At 35.8% G+C, this 25984-nt stretch overlaps 1 protein-coding gene and 1 pseudogene across 1 annotated transcript in view; both read right to left on the reverse strand.

Annotated features, from left to right (window-relative positions):
- Window positions 1-367: 367 nt before the first annotated feature.
- The window catches only part of LOC110031890 (glutathione gamma-glutamylcysteinyltransferase 1-like), a 70060-nt gene continuing 44443 nt past the window's right edge, over window positions 368-25984 (reverse strand). The window contains 5 exon segments of the mRNA XM_020735314.1: window positions 368-753; window positions 951-996; window positions 14888-15409; window positions 15748-15872; window positions 15875-15977. Of these exon segments, the coding sequence (XP_020590973.1) occupies window positions 740-753; window positions 951-996; window positions 14888-15409; window positions 15748-15872; window positions 15875-15977 (810 nt within the window). The 3' untranslated portion in view covers window positions 368-739.
- On the reverse strand, window positions 10522-11109 carry LOC110031891 (annotated as a pseudogene).

Below are 25984 nucleotides of genomic sequence, written 5' to 3' on the forward strand. Positions count from 1 at the left end.
CACAATGTGTGGCTGTACGAAGGAAGACACCCCATCTCACTTCAACAGCAGCTCTATCTCAAGATTTCTTTGAAACTGTAAAACATTCAAAACTAAAAAATAGAAAATAAAAAAAATCAAAGTGATCCAAACAGATGAGAAATAATTCAGGGCCAGCAAAAGAGAGTTTAATAGCAATATTTGCTGGAAAAAAAAATAGAGGCATAATTTACATATTTTACACCTAAAACTTTACTTTTTTTACATTTATAACAATTTATAACAATCTTTCACATCGCATAAAAAAAACCATCATTTAAATTATTAAACTGTAAAATATACATTTTCATGCATGAGTAAGCTGGCATGTATGTAAAAATTGCAGTATAGGTGCTAGATATGTAAATACATTGGAATGGAGTGGTAAATCTTTCCAAAAAATAGCATCAATGCATCAAAAACCTTACGAAATAATATATGTAAATCTTCCAAAAAATTGATGATTCCAATAAGAAAGCACTCAAAGCAGTTGTAAGAAATATTTATGTGCATATAGTCCGTATAAACCATGGTTTTCATGGCAGATATTGAACAAGTAGAACGAGGTGTTCCACGACATTTCAGACAGCAGCGGCCGGATCTTGCCCATGCAAATCTTCTTGTTTTCTGCCTTGATTTATTCTTCAGAGCAAATCTCTCATGTTTTAGAACAACTTAAGCTATAAATTAATAGCAATCTCTGTTCTTTGGCTCATAAATCTCATTTCCTACATCCTTCAAAGCATTTACATGGTGTTAGATAAATTATAACTGAGAATGACAGAATAGAGCACAGCGACATACTGCCTTTGGATATATGAAGAAAAATATTTCTGCTATTAGAAGTGAGGTTTATAAAACAATTTAGTATTTGGTACAAAATAATAGTTGGAATTATTGGTAAAATTTGAGATCGCCGCCGACTTCTTTACCTTTGCATCTAACGAGAAAACTGAGCTGCTGCCTCAAATGCAAAACCTGCAAAGCAAGCAATAATGTTTAGATAACAAAACTATATGCTTCTTATAGCAGCATAAGGAAAGTAGTTGTTTGGATATAAATAAGATTATCAGCTGCATGATTCATAAAACAAACAAAATAAATAGCAAAAACAATATAGTTAAGATTCAAAACTAAGCGCTGGAATGACACTTACTAATGGTGACAGAGTAATGTGTCAAATAATCCCCCAACTATTTACATTGGTTCATCTTAGTTCTGGAGTTTAAAAAAGTGTCCAATTAGTCCCTAGAACCTTCTAATATAGGCTAAAATAGTCCTCTCTAGGTTCTATTTTTTGCTCTCTTTAAAAGGATATGGAGACTAAATTGACATTTATATAGACTCTAGGACTAAAATGGCTCCCTAAAAAACATCAGATGACATTTTAACACTTTTCTTAATGGACAATGTATCGAATCAAATTACTGAATGTAGCTTGTCATTATCTAGCAGCTTTAATATCTGACAAGTTTATCCGGTTAATATAATTTTCAAATTTAAGAAAATAAGGGAAAAGAAACAAGGAAAAAAAATAGCATGCAAGTTAATAAAAATTCTAAAACTATGCTAAAGCAAATGAAAATTCTAGTGATCCCCTAGTCATTTACTACAAAAAATTTTGAATTTTTTAAGGGGCATTTAAATAAATATCACACAATTCTTATGTATTTACTCACATCTCACACCTTGGCTTTCATATTTCCACACAACACTCAAATCTTTAATATCACATCAAACATAGTACTATTACCCTTTTTTAAAAATGAAATCTTATGTATAGATTTAAAGCACCAAAATGCTACGAATGTAAATATAAAAATTTAGGTGTGAGGTGTAAATACATAAGAATTGTGCTACGCATGTAATTAATCATTTGTATATTAGGAAAAAACATGGAAAATAGTAAGATATTATCTGCTCAGATCTCTCATGTTCCATATCCTTCAGCAAGCAGGCTTCCTCTCAATTCCACAATAATAACATACTAGATCCCTCTTCATCCTTCATGGCAGGAGGATGTTCCTCAAGGATTCTTCGGAGAAGCTATAATAAGTCCCACTACACTATAGTACAATGAAGCACTTACTCTAATTCCACTAATCAATAGCACCAATTCATGTGGAAAGTGCTGCTAGAATTTTCACCTGTATAAAATTTCTTAGTATTATATCAATTGATTACAGGGTTGCCTTAAAAGATTGTGATACACAACATCTAGTGTTTTGAGCTTATTAATGCTAACCTGAGTTGGGATGCACAGAAAAAATGTACAAATAATCAAAACTTGTGGTCTGTCAAGTTATAATAGGCAAAGCTTAGTCTGTTTAGATGCAAATAATAAATATATAAATAAATAACCGTTTCAAATGAGCTACAAATGATAATTTCATGACAACCCAAAATCCCAAAATTTGCAAGAAAACTGAGAATAAAATAAAACTATACAATGATAAGGATTCATGCTATAAAAAGGGAAAAGCTACATAGTAATCATGCTAGTCAAATTCCATTTACACGTACAAAATCAATCACAAAGTATAGGGATGAAAAATTTGCGGGCTCCAAAAATTCAAGACAGGCTTTTCTTAGTGAGTATGTGATGTTGGGTCAAAATTCCAAAGAGCATATACTACTCTGATAAGAAATAACCTAGAGATTTCAGCGTCACTTTATAAGAACTTTATAATCTAATTCCAAGTTCCCCAAAGGCGGAAGCTACTATAGTTGATCATCATTCTTGATAATGAAAAAGAACTTTCAATTAAGACTAATCAATAGGCGCTAAATACAAAAATTATAGTAGCAACAATTTGATTGTAGGTTTAAATAAATTTACTATTGTTAGCTTAGAGTCAATGGTGGGTGATAACAAACTCGATCAAGAACTTATGATACTATCATCTCGACTACTCACGGATCTTGATTTACTTAATAATAAAGATAGACGGCCCAACTCGACAAAAATATGATTATCATTGGCCACGGGTTAAGTTGTCTCAGAAAAATTTATAGACTTGATGTGACTGCTTGTACGAGGAGATAGTTAAGTTGATCTAAGCTAACAAGGTGCTTTGTGTTTTATCAAATATACTCCATAATTCTCCACTTGGGGGATTGAGACCATTGTGAAGGCCCCAATTATAATTGTTTTTTGCAATATATCATTTGATTAGAGGCCCCAATTATAACCATGCATTTAATTATTTCATTTGGTGACAAAATCATCAGATTAAAGTACACGTGTCAAGTGATTACTAACATGATATATGCAAGAGTAAACATAAAACTGTGCTCAATATGACATTAGCTCTTTGTGGGCATAAGTTATCTTAAATTTATTGCACTTGACAAACTACTGTGAAAAGTGGATGGATTGCTACTTTTAGCTTTAGGCAGTACATTTCTCTCAAGTATTTGATTTTATAAGTCTCTCAAGATTAATTTGCATTTTTTTTATTAATTTGAACCCAAACAAATCTACATTGGGGTTTGAGGGCATTTTAATGATAAAGACACCCTACAATTGAAATTTAATGGCAACAAAATCATCATCGGGATGTTTAAATAATTTCATTTCATTTGTTAGCCTTTTATTGATTCTACTTGCTTAGTTGTAGAGGATCAGGTTCATGATTCGTATATATGGTTTGAATTCATTTGAAAATTCATCACATTATAGGCCTCATTAATAGTAGCCCAAATATGTAAAGGAAGTCTGTAAATTAGAGTTCGTAGTTATGTCATATAAGCATCATATGGATACTTTACATTTTGTAAATTAAATTTATTTATAAAGGTATTAAAGATTATATGTAAAAAAAAAGACTATTTTTAGCAAACTTTATGGTTGGTTATTCAATTTTGAGGTTTTAATATTAAGGGTTTGTGGGTTGTAAGAAATGGGTTTAAATTTCAAGATCATTCTTTAATACAAGTTTTATAAACTCTAATACTGATGATTTGGAGGATTGGACGTAGTCAAGACAACGCACTTCAGAACATGCACAAAATATACTAATAGTTTGAATGCAAGTTTAAAATAGACGAGTTTGAACTTTCAAACTAGTTCCAACCCTTTCAAAATATTTATGCTGTTTGGACTCTGAGAAATTTGGCTTGAAGTCCTATTTGGATCATCTTCCTTGAATCTTTGCAAAATAGCCCATAACCGCTCGTTCATAAAACGATGGTCTTGTGCCAAAGATGCTAGACATCAAAGGAAAATAGGAATCGGCTGGAGCTTCTAGAAGGGTGAGTCTCAATTCTAGTTTTCTAAGATGGTCCATAGGGATTTCTAGAGCTAGAACCTAGACTCTAAGGAGGAGAAGAAAAGACCTCACAAAAATGAGGTCAACAACAACATTATCTGATTTACATATTTGTTGGAGCACATGTGAAAAAAATTATTTTTGGTGATTTGGAATGCGTGCACACCTTTTTGAAAAGGTTTAAGAGCTCAGAGATAAATGCCAGTGGGTCACTTCAGTTACATATAGAAAGATTTTCATTCAAGTTTGTGAGGATTCATGGAGGCAATAATTCATATGAATGCATCATCCTTGAAGCGTGAATGTGACTTTGCATTTTAGGTTCATTATTGATCGCATTAAGTCTGCCTGTGTGCCTTAGTATGTGGATTTGGTTGGGATGATCGCGAGTTAAAATCCATTATACATTTTTAAAGAGGAACAATTGTCTGTATATGGCTTGTATTTTACGAGGATGGGCCAGCAAATAATTATGCTTCCATGTATAAATAGGAACCCAACTTACATTATTTTCATTTCAATATTACTTTACCAAGTGTGTTCTTGAGAGTTTTGAGTATTTAAGAGATTTTTGGTGTAATCAGGAAGTTATGCACCAGCAGGTTTAAGATAGCATTAAGAAAAATGAGAAAATTGCAAAAAACAAACCAAAAGCAAGATTTCGTGCATGATGAAAATCATGCTAAATAAGATAACTAGGTTTATTATTATTTTTAACATAGAAAATGAGCAATATTTAAAAATTGTTTTGAGAATGTATTAAAAATGTAGTTTTAAAAAGGTGCTGAAGAACAATTTTAAGCTAAATATGCCAGTTTAACAAATTGGCAGGTAGGGTTATCTCACTGAAAAGGTAAGAGTTTCTACACCTACAAAACACCCCAGGATTATCAGAAAAGCATATCAGGCCTCATACTTTGTAGCCATTTAATTAAAATGGCAGCAGATGAATCAATTTTTTACAGAACAAACGGTTTTAGACAACCACTGCGCATTCAGTTAGCAGGATACTTCCATAGTTCAATAAAAAAGAGGCATTTACCGACACTGATGTGGGGCACCCTGAGGGTTGAATTAGCTGGGCCGCTTGGACTGGTTCAGCCAAGGGAATGCAAGGCCCAGCCGGCTACCATGTGAAAAAGGGGCATTTGCCAACATCCTGAGGGCTGAATTGGCTGGGCCACTTCAACAGGTTCAGCCAAGAGGATGTAACGGCTCCTATTTTGGGGATAGGGTTGCCGCCCAAGGGGAGGTGCCTCTCCCTCCTAGTTATCTATTATATATATTAATTGTTTTCAATTCTATGATTAGTTTTTGCTAAGTTTTCTATCAAGACAGCTGTTGGTGTTCCCCTTTTCTTCCTAGAGGATGTATCTAGGGCTGTCAAAACGGCTCGTTGTTCGCGAACGGCTCATGCGCGGCTTGTTAAGAAGCTCGTGTTCGGCGCGTTCGCTAAGTTAACGAGCTAAACACAAACAAAGATTTGTTCGTTCGTGTTCAGATCGGAAAAGCCCAAGGGCTGTTTTTATTGAAATAGAAAAGAATACATAAAAGTTGTGTGAGAAGAGCCCAAAAGAGGCACCCTACCTATATGATACAAGTATAGTAATACCCCAACAAAAGATACAAATAAACTCAATAAAATGTAAAACAAATTTAAAACATGCAGAAACAAACAGCTAGGGACGAGTCAGTTTAGTCTTGTCTCTTCTTCTAATTTTAGGAGCGGAACTAGATAACAAACTTTGAAGAGTCGTGCCATTACCAGGAGTCACCAAAGTATCATCCATTAAGTTTCCAAGTTGGAGTGTGCCCCCAGCCTTCTTATTCCGCCAAAAAGTGTAAACCTGTCATTCTTCATCTGAAGAATGGCTCATGCGATCCTCGATTTGATTTGATGTTAGAACCGCAGTATGAGGAAAGACAATTGTTGCCACCGTGATAGGTTCCAGTGTATGTGAAGTGTGAATTGTTACCTTGGCACTTGATGCTTCCTGAATAGGAGCTGCAGGACTATCCTGATTTTCAGTTCGAACATTATTCATTGTAGTATGGTCAGGAGAAGGGATCCCAGGGGAAGACACCAATTGCTATCTTGTGGTGATTCCCTCCTTAGGTTGGCTGTCATCAAGTTTGCTGGGAGTACGTTTAGACACATGAGGTGCACTAATAGTGTGTTCCTGCTTTTTGACTATTGGTTCTCAACTGTGGGCGCAATTTGAAATATTTCTCCTGCGGGTGTCCAAACATCTTGCAGTGCTTGCAGCAGTGCTTGCAGTAGTATGGTGTATGGTTCTTGTTCCATAATGATTTTTTGTCAATAACCATTGTGAGCAGATCCAAGCCAAACTTCTTCTATATTTGGTAGTATAACATCTCGCTCAATCAAAATTCTTGCAATAGAAGGGCCTTGAGAAATGAACTGTAGGTAAGTCTACCTGCAAAGGTTTTCCAAGAATAGTCCCAGTTGCATATAAGTTACGTAGGTCAAAGAAATGAAGCTTGAGTTCAGGTAATGAGAACCAGATAGGTGCAATTAGGGGCTCTTGACTGAGATCAAAATTAGGTGTCAATTTGAGCAATTTCATATGTTTGCCCTCAATTGTGATGAATTTCTTTGAGAAAATCGTGTAATCATCTTCTGTGCTCAGCCGTATCATAACATGCCTTCCGTCAAAAAGACTCACCTGCCAATCCTCAACCAGTTTGAAATTTTCAAAAACCTTCCTGATGATCTCCATCTTAAGACAACCTAATTGGAACTTTCCAACTAGTGTAAATTTGTATTTTACTGCACGAGTTGAAATTTCAGCGTCAGGGAAGAAAATTGTTGGTTCGCTCGCCTTTTTCTCTACTTTTTTGATGAGATTGCAATCGCCATTTCCTGCAACAAAATCATGATAAATTTGCGGGAATACCACACTATCTGGGAGATGAAAAGGGGAGCTGCGTTTGTGAACCACTGTAGCATAGAAGGGTTTGACGGGGTTATCACCAGCGAGGGCGGCGGCGTAGGAAATCCCTGAGGCCACTACCGCAACCAGTGCCAATCTGCAGCACAATATGAAGTTGCACAAATAGGGGTGTCGAGCGGCTTTGTCGCAGACGTCAGAGGCAGAGCCGAGCAGAGGACGGGTGTCGAGCGGCTCTGTAGCAGGCGAGACGCAGGCAGAAGCAGGATGCGGGTGTCAAGCGGCTCTGTCACAGACGAGACGCAGGCAACGAAGACGACCGCAACAGTCAACACGAGACTACGCAACGTGAGTAAATCCCGAAGCCGAAAGCAACACGAGACGCTAGGGTTCGCCTTGGGGCAGAACCCTAGCAGAGCGAAACTATATATATATATATATGTATATATATATTGAGATAGTTGATATTCCTAAACATGTATTTTTAGATGATGTATACAAATTTGCTAAAAATTTTACTAGATAATGTTAAATTATTAAAAAGCTAGATCTACAAAAGAATACAATAGATAATTATATTATGATTTGTATCAGACCGAAATGCCTCCAAATTCAAAAAAAAAAAATCACACAATAGCATGTTGCCTCTAAAAATTCTTAAGAAAAAAAAGCAACGAGTATTGTCTTAAATTGCCACATGATATGCATATAAGTTCTATATTTAAAACTGAAACTATATTAATATTTCAAGAAAAAAATGATACATATGAGTTTGATAAATTAACCCTTTTGTAGGTGGATGAAGCAATCCAAAACAATTGAAAATTCAGATTACAATAAAAAAATAAAGAACATATTGATAGATCAAGCACCGAAAGATGATAGTAGATAGCACAAATTTCTAATGAGGTGAATAAATAAATTAATGGCTCACCAAATTTGATTTGAGAAAGGTGACAACTGACCCTTTAGGAATCATGGGAAAGAATTCAGCATACAGAACACCTAGGATGCTTTATTTTTATTTTATAGAGGGGATCCTGGTTTTCTCAAAAATCTTTGATTAGTCCTCACTTATGTAATCGCATATTTTGAAATTAACACGTAAGGAGCTACGAGTTGCTCTTTCTATAATATATATATATACACACACACACACACACACACACACACACACACACACACACACACAAACACACACACACATAATCGTGAGATGGCGTCGTCTTCCTCTCTCGACTCTTCTAGGGTTTCGCCCGATGGCGAACCCTAGCAACAGTTATGGTCGCTGTTTCCTCTCGCTTCTTCGCGCTCGATTCCGTTCGTCTCTCCCGCTGCTTCCTCGCTCTGAGATGAGGCTTGTCTCACGTCTTCCGTTCTCGCGAGCTTTCCTGGCTCAAAATTTTCAGGCTCTGCGGCTCCTCTGCGGCCCGTCTCGCGGGTACCGATTGCGTGTTCTGCGTTCTCTGCGCTCGTCTCGTCTCACAGCGTCTATTTCGATGCCAGTTTTTCCCTCGTTTGCTTTCGTCTCTGAACTCTGAACGTCGCACCTATCTTTGAGGATGACTTCAGAAAAATCGTATGCAGCTGCCCTCGCCGGTGTCCACGCTTCAGGCACACCAAAATCGCCATCTTTCCCTCCGTCGTTTGAGTAGGCACAGGACATAAAAAAATCTGATAGGAAGAATGAGAAGTCTGCCATCTTTTTTATAGAAGTTGAAGGTATTCAATTTGCTTCCTCCTGTCGTCTAAATATGGTTGGAAAATTTCTATATGGTCATTTCAAAATGGAGCTCATTCGCAAAGAATTTGAACTTATGCACGTTGTTGAATAATGGAAAATTGAACTATTAGATGTGAGACACATTCTTATTCAAATTAGTAATGAAGACAATTACATGTACTTATTTGCTAGTAGGATAATATGAATTGATAACAGAGCAACGAAGATTCTGAAATGATCTGTGGATTTTAACCCACAGACGGAACCATCAATCATTCCGGTTTGGATTCGTCTCCCTGGTCTGAAATTTCATTATTTTCTCAAAAAGTATTATACTCTATTGCCTCAGCTTATGAGAAGCCACTCAAGACGGACATTCCTACTTTTAATCTATCCCGTCCTTCTGAAGCCAGAGTACTTATTGAAAGAGACATCACTTCACCCGCTTCTAAGGAAATCAGGTTGGGCACACAACAACATGAATATTGGCAGAAGGTAGAGATTGAACATTTTCCATCCTATTGTTCGAATTGTCGTATGTTTGGACACTCCAGTTCTCAATGTCACCATCTACACCCCCAACTCAGACCAAAAAAGCAAACTGCTTGCTAGAGGCTATGATTCCATCTCCTCATCAACTCCCAGTTTTTGACACTATTGTTCATCAAAATGATATCTCAGATGACGTCACTATCCATGCAGGCAATATGACAATTATTCAATCCCCAGTTGTAGCTCCCTCATCTTTGGAATCTCTTATTGTGGAGGAGAGGGAGTTTCTTCAGACCCCGCCTGCCCTAGAACCTATCACTGATAATACAGATGGAAATACTCATACTGCTTCACTACTGCTTCATCAGGTCCAAATAGATGTTAATATTACCCAGGCTCATGGGGATCAAAACGTGCAACGACCTACACATGTCCGACCACCTTTGGAATCTACTGATCAGATAAGTCAATCATCGGATGAGGAATGACAGGTCTACACATCCTGGAGGAAGAAGAAGAATGAAAATCTACTTGAGCTCAGAAATCTGATGGATGATACTTTGGTTAGTACGGGCAATGATACTCACTTTACTAATTTGTTAGCCGGCTCACTTTCGAGAACTAGAGACAGGAAGACTAAAACATGACGTCCCTAACACTTTTTGTGCTCTTTTGTGACTTTTTGGTTTTGACCCAACAATACGCCAAAAAAAAGACAAAATCCAAATGCTTCCAGAAAACAGTAAGAAAAAAATAATAGATGCTCAGCAAGAGGCAATTCTTGCAAAATAGCAACATTATGGTAAAAATTAAACAAGTTGATCATGGAGCTAACAGAACACAACTTAGTTCCTGTCCATAAGATCTTATGGTAGAAAATCATACATTGAAGTCCCCCCGTTTTTTTTTTCTTTTAGAGATATAAATAAAACAAAACAAACAAAAGTTCTGGTCTTAAAATATCAAGCATAAAAGAGAATTAAGCATTTCTCTGAACCTCATCCAGGATCTAAATAGCAGTTTAAGAACCTCATTACCTGTATTGATATTATGGAAAGCAAACGCTCAAATAGTTGGCTTCCATTGAAAGCAAAGCCCAAAAGCAAAGCCCTCAGAAATGGGAATAATCTGCTTGATTTATTTGGGGCCAATGTCCTTCAGGGCACAGATCTGCTCCTCTCCCATGGCAGACATTACAGTCACCACCAGGTCCTTCCCTTCTTCAAAGCTGCTAGCGATCTACATTAAAAGGTTTGATATTAGATTTCATTGCTTTTTTTTGGAAAGCCTCAAATCATCCTTTGTTTCACCATTTTCAGTCAACAGACTCACAAAGCCATCAGTGGAAATATCAATCAGTTGATAGTACGATTGACATGAGGGACATCACAAGTATGAGATGATGGCACTGAGATGATGGCACAATATCCTCAAGCTTCTTGTTGTTGAAAATATCAATGGCCACAAAGTGGCACTTTGCATGGCCGTGCTTTGCATAGCCGTGCTTACCAGTTTTAGAGGTTGAGACTTCAACAACCTTGCAGTATCTGCCTTTGATGACTATGTACCCATTCTTCCGGATGGAGCCAGCTTGCTGCGGATACGTCTTGGAGGCGCCGACATCTGCCCTCGATTCAAAGTGGTGCTCCTCATCCGACATTTGTCTTCTCCCCTCGGTCTCACCTCTCGAACAGATCAGGCTAATAAATTACTATATATATTCATACATATATATATATATATATATGAATAGTATTTTTAAAAAAAATTAATTGAATACAAGGCTAAGATTTATAATTAATTAAAAGTATCAACTAAGAAAATAGAATAAAAATTATTAAATTAGATTCAAATGATGTTTTAATATAAATAATATTTTTTAAATCTTGCCCCAACTCTTAATATCTTATGGCTACGTGATTAGGGTTGTCAAAACAACTCTTTGTTCGTGAACAAAACTCGTGTTTGGCTCGTTAAGCAAACAAGTCAAACACGAACACACTTTTTGAGCTCAAAATATAAACGAGCCGAACACGAGCTGAGCCTGGGCTCGCTCCTGTTCGGCTCATTTACACCTCTAGCGGTATCCAAAGGAGAGAAGGTACACCGACTGTAAGTCGTCCTGAGGTGGGGATTATTGTCAATGTTTTGAGCAAATAAGCTGAATGCCTTTTTCCATTGCTTTCATTCTAATAAATAATAGTTTGTACAATCTATTTTAGGTACATAATAATCTCTATAAAATCTATTTTAGATAGCTTAATAATACATATCCCTAATCTAAAAATTCAGCTAAAAGAAAAAAATTTGTGTAATCAAAGTAAGAAATTTAATCCAGTAATTGAATAAAGGAAACTCTTAATTCTACCCAATTTCATTTATTCTTTATTGATATTCTCCCTCAAATTAATGTTGGCCGGTCAAAAAGCGTCAATTTGTCAACAAAGAACTGATGACGCTGTCGAGAAAGGGCCTTAGCAAATGTATCAGCCGTTTGAAGATCAGAAGAGATATGAGAAAGAGAAATAACATCATTATCATAGGCTTCTCAAATAGAATAAAAGTCCACTTCAATGTGTTCCGTGCGCTCATGAAAGACGAATTACTAGTAATCTGGATAGCACTAATATTATTTATATAAAGAGAAGTAGACTCAAGTTGCGGAAAACCAAGCTCAACCAACAAGCCTCAAAGCCAAATGATCTCAGAACAAACAGAGGACATAGCACGGTATTCAAACTCAATAGATGACTGAGACACTTGATCTTTTTTCTTACTTTTCCAAGAAATTAAAGAATTGCCGAGAAATATACACCAACCAGTAATAGATCGATGTGTATTATAACAACCAACCTAATCAGCATTATTATAGGCTGTTATGCGAATAGGAGACTCCGCAGAAAAGAACAAACCACGATGAGAAGTACCTTTCAAGTACCTAACAATACATCGAAATGCAACCAAGTGAAGATGTGTAGGTGCCTGCATAAATTGACTAACTTGTTGCATAACAAATGAAATATCTGGAAGTGTGATGGTTAGATAATTGAGGCTCCCAACAAATTGTTGGTACCAAGATGGATCAAAGAGGAATTCACCATCATTTTGCTGATATTTAACATTCACTTCCAAAGGAGTATCGACAGGACGATCCTCTTGAAGCCCGACTAAAGCAATGAGTTCCTCTGATAACGATGAGAAGACAACTGAAGAACAATGCGTGGTGTATCTTCTTCCACCGAATGACAAAAAAAAAAGAAATGTTTTAACCTTAAAAAAATGATATAAAACTTTTCATGCATAGTAAAGCGGAATTGAAGTTCAAGTGTTGTATATGTAAATACATAAGAATTAACCGGTATGTATATAAATCTTCCAAAAATTAAATGATTACACGAAACATAAAAAGAAAAAAAAAAGAAATGTTTTATATCATTTTTTGAACTTCAATTCCGCTGAACAATGCATTTTATATCATTTTTTGAAGGTCCTATAGACTGAGATACGTGAGATCGGTAGTGGCTCCCCTACAATATATTCTACACCTATTGCACTGTGAACGGGAATGTATGCAGTCTCATCATTTGATGAAGGGAATGACAAAAATGTGACATCTACGCAGATGGTGAGGAAATTAGGTTTCATGACTCAGAGGCATTCTCAGCAGTATTCTCTGATATGATTGAAGGAGAGTAGAGTCAACAATAACCGGAGGTGCCTAGTTGAGTTCTAAATTGAAAACCAGCTGGAGAATTAGGTGTGGTGCCACGTGGTATCCATAGATACCTATCACATGTTGTTGGGGATACCGTGGTTATTTAACAATAGAACTAAGCATGATAGATTGAAAAAAACCCACTTCTTCACCAAAAATGAAAAGTGCATCGTCCTTGCTTTTGCGGAGCCAGAGATCATAGATGCCCTAGCCAACAGAACATCACAGTGGGACTAGTTTTGGTGATGATAGAAGATGATGGGATAGATGCACCAATTCCATACACGACATAGTCACGATAAAGAGCATTTCATGATATCACGACCGATCGTTTGGGGAGATTCAAGTTGCCCTCCCTTCAAATCAAATTGAGCTGATCTTGGATTACTTTGGGAGGATGCAACAGTCTATGTAGAACACACAGATCCAATTCAACTTAGTAGTGGACCCTCAGAAGATTGGATTGATATGGAGGTATGCTTGCCATAGAGAAAACTCTGCCGACGTCAACGTCCAAAGTGGGATCCAGGTGTTTTTTAGGTCATCGTGAAAGGTTTGTTAGCCTCAGGAGGTTCCAACCACTTCGTCACCGTCAAAGTCAACGTCCAAATTGAAGCTTCAATGAATGAAGTCAAAGCTCCACCAACCCCGCAAGACTAACGTGTGGCTCCATGAGAGCTTAGCGTATGAGCCAGTTGGACAAGTTCAGTCAAGGGGCTGCAAGGGCCGACTGGCTCCTGTATTGGGGCTAAGTTTGTCCCCTCCCTCCTAGTTATCTATTATATATATTCGTTAATTTTTGTTCTTGGTTTAGTTTTTGTAGAGTTTTTTGTCAGGACTGCCGTCGGCATCCCCCTTCTCCCTTCTAGGCCTGTATCCAAAGGCGAGAAGATACTCTAGCTGTAACTTGTCCTGAGGTGGTAATTATATTCAACTTTCCTTACCTCGAATTCGCCCCGTGAATCTCTTTCCTCGCCTCAAGAAACACCAAGCAACTACCTTGTTGTCTCCCTGCACCCACCTCCCTTCCATCTTGCCATCCTCCGGCTACCAACTTCTCTTCCCTCCTACCCATCCAACCACCTAAAACCCCCTTTTTCCCATCAGTTGTTGTCCAACTAGTTGTCCAACTAGTCGTCCAACTCACCTATGACAACCTCTCCTTTTAGCAAGTGCAAACTCACCCTCCCTTCTGTAGCCAATCACCGAAGTGCCTTCCTCCATTGCCGCCAACCCTCCACTATCCCTTCATGTAAATACATAAGAATTGAGCGATATGTACGTAAATCTTTCAATACAAAATTAAAGGGCATTTACCCTCCCTTCTGTAGCCAATCACCGAAGTGCCTTCCTCCATTGCCGCCAACCCTCACTATCCCTTCATGTAAATACATAAGAATTGAGCGATATGTACGTAAATCTTCCAATACAAAATTAAAGGGCATTTACACACATATCACTCAATTCCTATGTATTTACATATCAAACACCTACGCTTTACTTGTTACATTTACACCACCCAAGTCTTTCTTATCATATCAACAATACCACTATCTCAACCTTAAAAAAATTATATAAAACTTTTCATGCATGGGTAAAAGCGGAATTGAAGTTCAGGTGTTGTATATGTAAACACATAAGAATTAACCGGTATGTATGTAAATCTTTCAAAAATTAAACGATAACACGAAACATAAAAAAACAAAAAAAAAAGAAATGTTTTATAAATTTTTTGGTAGTAAGAAACAAGGCTGACCTCCTGTTGAAGAACATCCGGAAGTTTCTCGGTCGATACTAGATCAAAAATTTGAGCTAGAAGTTTCTCATCTCTGACACCCATCCAAGTATCCGAAGGCAGCGCCAATAGCAAGACGGTGAAAACATCATTACTTCCAGGGTGCATTACGAAACAATTATCCGAAGCAGAACTGCAAAAACTTCTTAAATTTGAAGACGATAAAGATGTTGACGGTGATAAGGGCACCAGCATATCAACCTTTTGTTCAGTTTTACCAGAAATCACTGATCCCGAGACAATAGTAACAGGTTTTTGCTCATTTGGATTCAAGCATTTAACACAAGTTGATTGACAACAGAGACCTTTGTCCTCTCTGATGCCTCCACCCAACAATATTGCCCCTTGGCAACAGACACTGGCTGCAATTTCGGAGAAAGATAGGTTATCACAGCAAGATAGAGCATTTGAACAACATGATGATAACCAATCCCGCACGATGTTGAACAGTTTAGTCTCATGTACTTGTTGCAATAATCCTTCCTGACATTCAAAAAGAGGCATATGAGAGGAAACAATTGGGGTTTGTTAAGAAGATTTACGGAGAGCCAAAAGAGACAAAGGGCATTTACATACATACCACTCAATACCTATGTATTTACATATCTAACACCTAAACTTTGCTACGTTTAACCACCCAGATTTTTCATATCACACAAAAAAAATCACATTATTTTAACTTTTAAAAGTGAAATACAGCTTTTCATGCATAGGTGAGGTGGTATGAACATAAAAATTGAATTTTTAGGAGTAGATATGTAAATACATAAGAATTGAGTGGTATATATGTAAATCTTCAAAAAGGTAAAACTTAATCAGACCTTCGCAGCAAGCCTTGTCTTTTCCTCTTCACTCAAGAATGAACTGTCTCTATCTTCCTCTTTCCTCCTTACTTCAGCCATCCATTTGATAAAATTTTCAGCATTTGTGGGAAGAGATTCAAATGGGAAAGAACATCAGTGACACTGTGCAAGCTTTCAGACTTTAAGAGAATTGGGAGCTCTTCAACCAAGTATTTTGCAGAACTGAACCAGCTCTCATGCCTGCAGCTCTGCATGATGGCCAATGAAGGAAAAACAAATTACTGGACTCGTGATATAAACCAATTGAAAATCAAAATTACATAGCAATCTATAAAGTGAATAGTAATTTTCACATTTGAATGTGCTTATGTTATTTCCGGAAGTACGAACATGTAGAGCCTCAAAAGGATGGAGGGCTTAAAATTTCTATAATCAATTGAAGTTCCAAATATCCTGCCCACAAAAAACTTTGCTTCAAAAGTTGGAACGATTGAATATAATACATAAAATAACAAAGTTTAATTTGTATAAAGAATGAATTTGTTGCATATCGTCTATCTTTGACTTGAACCAACATTTGCTCTGGAACCGTATATCCCATTTTTATTAGAAGTTACAAATTTATTATTTGACAGATCGTTGATCAAAGAACATTATTTTCCAAAGTCTTGGCCTATTATCATCATGTTAAAAAAACAAGAAAAATTTATCCTTAACAGTAAAGAAACAAAATAAAAAATGAGAAAAATCAATCCACTAAAGTTTTGACTATATTAAGAAATCATTAAGAAGAAATTGATTTTTAGTGAAATTGTTGATCGGGGGTTGCCAATAGTTTAGACTTTTAACGATGAAAAATTTTCATACACCTGAAATTGATACTTAGGGAACTTATTTCCATTTGATTCACCCATGACTTTTATGTCCTTCAGCTACTTGTTTGTCATTGGTCAATAATAGATTTTATATTATAATTGACAGTTTCTTATTTAGTGGGAGATGTTTATACATTTTTATTTGAATATACCTTTGTATGGTAAAGACCCTTCCTGATAATGATGATTATTTGAATATACGTTCCAGTTTCTCAAGTCAGCTGCCCTACATGTTGCTTTTAAGACAAAACGTCTCCTTCTTTTGAGAATTCTGCTTCAAGGATTCCGCATTGATAGCTTTGTGGTTTCTGCTATGCATCTCCTCTCACTTCGTACGATTCAAATCCCTACATCTTAAAACCTTCTGCCTCGTCTCCTACAAAATATGTCCCACCCTCCCATCCTTTTTACCTCTTAGTCTTCATTCAAATTTCTATATGCTTTCAAATACACAATAACGATCCCCTCTGATGTTCCTCATGCCATTATGCCTAAAAAGAGTGAAATTCTTGAACCAAGGGAGATTTCTATTAATGCAAATCTCCAAGTGCACCATCATTGTGGTTCCATGTAAATTAGCATTTCATTACTCTTCATTTCATAAACTCGTCGCCACTTTTTTTGGATTATTATATAATAAATGTGTAATCAATAGTTAATTTATTATGATAATTCTTTCATGAAAGGCTTGTCTTTTATGGAAAAAACAAATATTATTTCCCATAATTATTTTAGAAATTTTTCCTTTCTTTAAAGCTTAGATGCAAATTCCTTTTATGAAATAGAGGATGCTTCTTAGGAAAATTTCAATGATGATAAATAGAAGAACATGGCAAGAAATTACTTACAATGATGACCAACCACCCTATCTATCAATCCCTCGCACCTCTATCCGATTTTATTTCTTCTTTTTTGGGAGGAATTCTAATATAAAGCTCATTTATCTTCATCAATCAAGTAAAACAAAGCCATCACAATATTTTCGGGATCAAGCACCTAATATTTGATCTGAAGTAAAACTTCAATCTTTGGAATTTTTTTGGCTATCACCACTACCACCTATCATTAAACTAAAAGAAATATCATTACCCCCTACCATAAAATCCTTAAAAACATGAAACCAGACCTACCCAAGCTCTAACCCCAGCAGCACCACTCCAACCAAACTAAATTGCCCAAAATAAAAAATAATCAAATCTAAATTGACAAAAGCCAACATTCGCTTCTTGATTGAGCCCTAAATTAGGAATATTTTGATGTCATGATCTCCTTCCAAATTTCACTAAGATAAGTTTTACCACTCTCACCTTCCACACAATTTGTTGGACTACATGCATCCCACCAACCTTCTTTTATGCTCTCCAGCTCTTGGATGTGTGCTCTAATCACTCTCACTCAACTCCCTTGATTATCCACATAAGTTCTTGTTCACACTCATTGCTACAACCTCGCATTCTCATGCAGAAGTCAATCAACTCCTTAACTCAGATTCCCTCACTGAGCCTCTTCTGGTGGTTTTACTAGGCAGCCTCAAATCTCATTGAAGCAATTTGTTGATCCTATATTTCCTCTCACGGCCTTTCTCTTTAGTTGCCAATATCATTAAGCATTGGCATCCTAAGTCTCCCGTTCGTCACCTCTTTGCTTGATGCTTGCCTTCTTGCATTCACAATCATACGACATCTCTGCTCTAACTCAATCCCCACCTATCTATACACTGCATGCCTCTCAAGTTATAGTTAAATCCCCAATACAAGCAAATCCTTCGCTTCCACCCATATTTTCCCTGCAACTACTGCTTATAGAGCATCTGTGATTGTTTCTCAAGCTGCACTCATTGATTTTTTTCATTGATGTTGTTTGGTGCTGAAGGTTTCAAGTCTTCAGCGCCTTCATCCAACCATGTACCATTTACTTTTAGCAATATTCAAACCCTTATTAACATAAATAGTCATCCATTATTCATGAAAAACTTATACTTACCTTCACTTCATCTAAGTGATATTGTTCTAGGGCCCCTGGAAGGTGTTGGGAAGTGGATTTTGAGGGGAGGTGGTTGTGGAATAGCAAAGGAATGATAATATGAGTGATTGACAATATTTGGAAGAAGTATGAGATGAAAACTGATGTTAAGCAGATTCGGCGACGTCGGTGGCTGTCCGGAGTGAAAACAGTAGGTTAAACAATGGAACGGCAAGATATAGATAGTGAGGAGGATCTACCACGTGTTTCAAGGTAAGATACATACACACTTATAAAAGGAATAGGATACAACATTTTTTAAGGTAGAAAATAGAGATTATGATCTCCAAAATACTCAAAACAAAGCTAGCTTCCTCAAAACATTAAAATACACATATAAATAACCACCTAAAAGTAAATAACTCTAATGAGAAATAACAAAATAGAAAAAAACTACAAAAAAAAAAAGATATACTAAAAAACATAAACTGGATGCTCTATTTCTCTACATCCATTGCAACATCCTCTGTGATCATGCGGTAATATGAAATCCCACAATCCCATGAAATGCAAAACCCGAAACCCACGCCCTGCATCCTTCTCCCGGGCTAGGAGAAGCTTTTTCTCTAGAAGGGTATGAATCCCATTGTTGATTGCTCTTTCCCACCAAAGTTGTGGTTCAATCTTTCCCTCCAAAGTTGTGGTTCAACATTCTTGTCCAACAACCTACACGCGAGTGTGCTGCTGAATTAAACTGAAACTTAATACTTAGCTTATTCCATAGAGTCTTCCATAAATGGTTCAGAGATGCCTCATCTCTACTGAAGCGATAATATACTAGACCAATCTTAGCAGGGGTCGTCCCGTGTCCGACATTGGTCTCTCAAACTTATCGCCATCTTAGACAACCGATGCTAATCCCATTGGGCTTCTCTCAAGACCTACCAAAAGATAGTTTGTGTCACGACATCCTCGAACTTCTAGGACTCATTTCAAGGCAAAATTACAATGAACTTTCCATCTTAGTTGAAAGAGCATATATTCTTGTAGCCATCATAATGTGTGTAGCAATAGTGTTGCCAAGACCTAATAGGATATGACAAGCATCTATAGGTATTACATCACACCACACCACACTTGCTCAACTTATTTCCTATAGAAACTGCACGAAGCATCTCCTATCAATGCTAATTTTACTCTCCTTCTCTAAACAAGTCAGGGAATAGGGTTGAAAATATTTCTGGATAATGAGGCTCAAATTTATTCATTATTTGTGTAGATGCTATATTTTCACAACAGTCTCCATTTAAAATGAGGCTGCACACATTTCCCAACACAATATAATGGATATAAAAATGTTATGGCAGAGCCACTGTTGCCCCTCATCAACTAAGTATGAAGGACCCATCGAATCACTACTATCACTCTCTCGTTGGCTGTAAACTAGTACTCCTTTGTGTCCTCACCTCTCTACTGTCCATGTTTTTCATTTTTTTACTGCTCAATGAAAGAGATCGCACTCCTATTTGGGCAATCGATCACGATATGCCCAAAACTGTGGCACTTTAAATACTTCCTATTTGAGATAGATTTAGGAGTGCTGGTGGATCCACCTTTTCCATACTCTAAATTAGTTTCGCCACTGGTGAGGTGGACTTGGATGCTACACTTGGGGTATTCTTACTGCCTGATCTGATGACTAATCCATATGTTATGAGTGGTGTGAATCTGATACTACTGGGCTGTCACTTTACATTTAAGACTAGACTCTTATAATGTCTAATAGGGTTGTAATTGTACAAAAATACCAATAGAATGTCACAATCCCCTAAATATTAAGCTATGGTGTTATCAAATTTCACTAGCTCAAACTTCAATATAAGCTACTCAAGCCCAGTTGTATCCTCCTCTACTGAGAAATGTTGCTAATGCAAATGATGACGTCTCAAAACATATCATGTTTGTAATGTGTTGATAGGTTCCAACAGTACATCTCTATTTTTATATTGGTCCATGCAGTGATTTTAATTTTTCCCATATGCTAGCGTAGACACTTCAAATTTTCCCACCACAAAGAAATATTTTTCCCGAGTCTAATAGCTATCAGCTTAAATCTCTTACTCTGGGGAATGTCTTTATGTTCAAAAATCTATTCTATTGTCTGGAGCTACACAATAAATTCATCTAGATCCATGCGATGTTGAAATCTGATAAATTCTCTTACTCAAAGATCGTGGCTTCTCCTATGATTTTTCATGTTAAATTGATGGATATTAGTTTTTAGTCATTGGAAACTTTTTGATGAAAGAGATTCACTTCCTCTCCTTAATCTGACAAGTCACTGTTATGGCTATGAATTATCTAACAAGAATGTTTCCTCTCAAAGTCGGCAAGCCTTTGTTCAAGTAAGAAGATTTTTGCTGCATATCCTCCAAAGCAAGTTCCTAGACACCTCGCTGCGGGTTTCTTTGTAACGCCATGATGTTCTTTTTTCCAAATTAAATTTTTGGTAGGTGTAAGATTGCAAATCAAAGATTGGTTGGAGGTTTAGGTTTTGGTGGTAGGTCTCGGGTGAATTATTTGTGAAGGTAGGATGGTTGAATTTTGAAAATTTAGAGCTAGAGCTAGGAATTGCGGCAGTAATGGTTTGGGTATGGTGCAGATATTTTATTTTTGAAAGGATATTGGACTAAGGTTTTTTTTTTTAAATTTTGAATTTGGGGTAAGAAAGAAAAATCCATAAAAATTTAGAATTTGTGAGGTCATGATACCAAATAATACCATTTTATGGCTCCTAGAAGGTGTTGGGGAGCAAATATTGTGGGGAGGTGATTGTAAAATAACAATGGAAGTATAACATGGGTGATTGATGGTGTTTAGAAGGGGTATAAAGCAAAATCTGTTGTTGGACAACAAATTCGACGATGTATGCAATTGCCTGAACTAAAAACAACAGGTCGAACAACTGAATGACAAGATATGGGCGGCCTCCATGTTCTAACATTGATAAGCTACAGACACACTACTTGCAAAAGGAAGGTGATACAACACCCCTTATAGTAGAAAAAAAATTATGATCTCCAAAATACTAAAAACAAAGCTAGCTCCCTCAAAACAACAAAATACACATATCAATAACCTCCTAATTAGAAATAATTAAAAAAACCCATAAAAAATAAAGAAAAAGAAAAGGATAAAAAAGAAAAAATACTAAAAAAATGTAAACCGAATGCCCAATTTCTCCACCATGATCGCGACCTTCCTTATGATCCCACGATAAAGCCAGAACTCGCAATCCCGCGGAAAATGGAACTTAGAACCATGCTCCGCGACAGAAGATTTATGAGTTATCTATTGTAGGAAACTTTTATTTGGCTCATCCCATTATAGAGATGATTTGAAAATTTATGGCAAACTTGGACTATAACAATGACTTCTTTGATCTATTTATGAACCCTCAACATATTCTCATCAAACTATCATTAGAAACAAATTAAACTAAACATTTTTCCACAATGTTGCTAATATATGAGTGGTTTTTAAGGGGAATGCTAAAATGGTCTCCGTAATTAGATTCCACTTCTCAATCTTGCATGAATTGCTTCACCTAGACTTTATATGCACTCCATCAACCAACAATCTACTATATAACTCCTTTGGATATATTTTTGTAAGTTTTACAAGTGGATGATGCAAGTGCTCGTTTCTTTTGGCCGCTTAAGGCTGAAGATTTGGTTGGACATTTCTATTACTTAGGAATGGAACATGTAAATTGGTTGGTTATTTTATGGCTATTAATAGAAGGTAATACTTGAATGTGTTCATTCCTAGTGCTATTCACATAATTTTTTTTAACACAACTAGTATGCATATTTCAAGGCCCAATTGAAATTAAAGAAATAAAAATAACAAATATAAGAGTAAGCAAATGATCAATCCTCATCCTTAAACATAATGGTTATAACTCTTATTTCATATCAAGCAACAACAACAAAAAGCCTTTATTCCACTAAGTTGGGTCGGCTACATGAATCATTTTTCTGCATTGCATTCTATCAAGCGTCCTATCTTCATATAATTCTAATAAATTAAGATCATTTTTATGCAATATGCCCAAGTCTTTTTAGGTCTATCTTTGCCTTTCTTAACGTAGTCAAACCTAAAACATTTACTCTCCTAATTGGATCATCAGATGGTCGACGTTTAATATGACCGAACCATCTAAGACACCAACACTATCACGGGTATATTCATTTCGCATTTTACGACGTTTAATATGACCGAACCATCTAAGACACCAAAACTATCACGGGTATATTCATTTCGCATTTTGTCTCTAAGTCATAAACCACTCATCCACTTAAGCATTCTCATCTCAGCAATAATTAACTTTGTTTTATGCTTCTATTTTAAAGACCAACATTTTGTATCATAGAGCATTGCAAGTCTCACCACCATCTTATAAAATATACCTTTCAGTCTAAAAGGAACTTTTCTATCACACAATAGGCCCGATGCATTCCTCTACTATTCCTCTACTTCAACCAGCAACCAGCCAACTTGAATTCTACAAATAATATTCCCATCTATATCACCATCATTTTGAGCAATAAACCAGAGATATCTAAATCGTTCATGAATTTTAATGATTTAAACACCCATATTTATAACTTTGCCACTAAAGTCACTGCCACTAAAACTATATTCCAGTATTCAATTTTATCTACTCAAATGAAGGCCTTTAGACTCCAATGTAGATCTCCATAATTCATATTTTTTTGAAAACTCTCTAGTCTTACCTACAAGATGGATATCATCAGCGAAAAACATACACCAAGGTACATCCTTCTGCAAATGTTGAGTAAGAGCATCCATAGAACTAAAGCAAAAATATATGAGCTTAAAGCCGATCCCTGACATACTCAACCGAAATAAGAAAATACTGTGTCAATCCTCTTTGTGTTCGAACACAAGTAACAACTCTAGTATACATATTTTTAATAACATGAATGTAAGGACTATCAGCACCTTTCTTGTAACTTCTCTAGAACTCTCCAAATCTCTAGAACTCTCCAAAGGACTTCTCATGAAACCTTATTATAAGCTTTTTCTAAATCAATAAAAATCATATGTAGATCATCATTCTCTATTCTTCTTTATCAAATCTCTCAATAAATGTAGAGCTTCCATAGTAGATTTACCCGAAATAAATCCAAATTGATTATGAGAAATCTTTGTATCACGTCTTAACCTATGTTCAATTACCCTCTCTAATAATTTTACAGTATGACACATGACTTAATTCCTATATAATTTGCATGCTCTTGTGCATCCCTATTATTCTTAAAAATCGGGACAAAAATACTTTTCCTTCAATCCTCATATATCTTTTTATTTTTTAAAATAACATTAAAAAGTTTAGTAAGCCAAGAAGCTCTCAAATCTCCTAAATATTTCAACATTTTAATTGGGATATCATCAGGTCATACTGATTTTCCATTGTTGATTTTCATTAAAGCCTCTTCAACTTCTTTTTATTAATGCGGCGATAAAAACACAAAATTTTATTATTATTAACGATTTGAAGATAACTAAAGTTGATCATATTTACAGAAAATTCATTAAAAATTTTATCAAAATAACTCAATCAGCTATGTTGAAGAATCTTTCTTTAAGAAAATACTTTTTGATTTTCATCTTTAATACACTTTATTTGAATTAAATATTTAATTTACTTTTCCTTTTGATTGGTTAGTTTATAAATATATTTTTCACACTCTTTAATTTCTAATTATTATAAAGATCACTAAAAGCAAAATTTTTAACTTAAAAAAATGTTCTCTTAGACTCCCTACAGACCAACTTATAATTTTCTCATTTCTCTAAGCTTTTACATTGAAACTAATTTTTATAACACAAATTTTTATAGTTTATCATTACTTGCACATTACTATTCCACCACCAACAATTTTAATTTATAAAAATTTTTCTTTTTGGTTCCCCAAGTACATTTTTTACAACTTATTTAATAATATATGTTACTATATCCCACATAATTTGCATCTTCATAATACAACAACAACATCATGAAGCCTTTATCCCACTGAGTGTGATTGGCTGCATGAATCCTTTTTCTCCAATGTATCCTATTAAGTAACAATATGCCCAAGTCATCCTAGGTCTACCTCTCCCTTTATTAAATTCTAATAAATTAAGATCATTTTTTATACAATATGCTCAAGTCATCCTAAGTCTACCTCCGTCTTTCTTAACGTTATTTGAATCTAAAACATCTACTCTCATAACCGAATCATCAAATGGTCGATATTTAATGTGACCAAACCATCTAAGATGACTCTCTAATTTTATCTGCCGCTAGAGCTATACCAACTATGTCACATATATATTCATTTCACATTGTCTCTAAGTGTCAAGCCACTCATCCACCTAAGCATTCTCATCTCAGCAACACTTAACTTTGTTTTATGTTTCTCTGTTAAAGGCCAATATTCTGCATCATAGAGCATTGCGAGTCTCAGCACCATCTTATAAAATTTTCCATTCAGTCTAAGTGGTACTTTTCTATCACACAATAGGCCCAACACATTACTTCACTTCAAGCAACCAACTTGAATTCTATTAATAACATCCCCATCTATATCACCATCACTTTCAACAATAGAAGCGAGATATCTAAAGCATTTAAACCTTTTAATGATTTGACCATCAATAATCACAACTCTGCCACTAGAGCTACTAATACAAAAACTACATTCTATGTATTCGGTTTTAATTATACTCAAATGAAGGCCTATAGTAGGCTTATAGTCTCCAATGTAGACCTCCATAATTCGAGTTTTTCTTGAACTCTTTCTCTAGTCTTATTGACAATAAGGATATCATCAGCGAAAATCATATACCAAAGTATATCATGCTATAAATGCCAATAAGAGCATACCCAATAAGGCCATCCATAACTAAAGCAAAAAAATATGAGCTAAAAGCCGATCCCCGATGTAGTCCAACTGAAATAGGAAAATATTGGGTCAATCCTCCTTCTGTTCGAACTCAAGTAACAGCTCTAGTATACATATCTTTAATGACTTGAATATAAATCATATCATCATCTTTCTTCTCTAGAACTCTTCAAAGGATTTCTTTTGGAACCTTATCTTAAGTTTTTTTCTAAATCAATACAAATCATATGTAGATCTTACTTATTCTCTCTGTACTTCTCCATCAAACTTCTATATAAATGTATAACATCCATAGTAGACTTGCCCGACATAAATCCAAACTGATTATGAGAAATCTTTGTAATACGTCTTAATCCATGTTCAATTACCCTCTCCCATAATTTTGAAGTATGACACATCAACTTAATTCCTCTATAATTTGCACTCTTGTGCATCCCTTTA

Source organism: Phalaenopsis equestris, unplaced genomic scaffold (assembly GCF_001263595.1).
Source record: "Phalaenopsis equestris unplaced genomic scaffold, ASM126359v1 Scaffold000860, whole genome shotgun sequence".
NCBI classification, from domain to species: domain Eukaryota; kingdom Viridiplantae; phylum Streptophyta; class Magnoliopsida; order Asparagales; family Orchidaceae; genus Phalaenopsis; species Phalaenopsis equestris.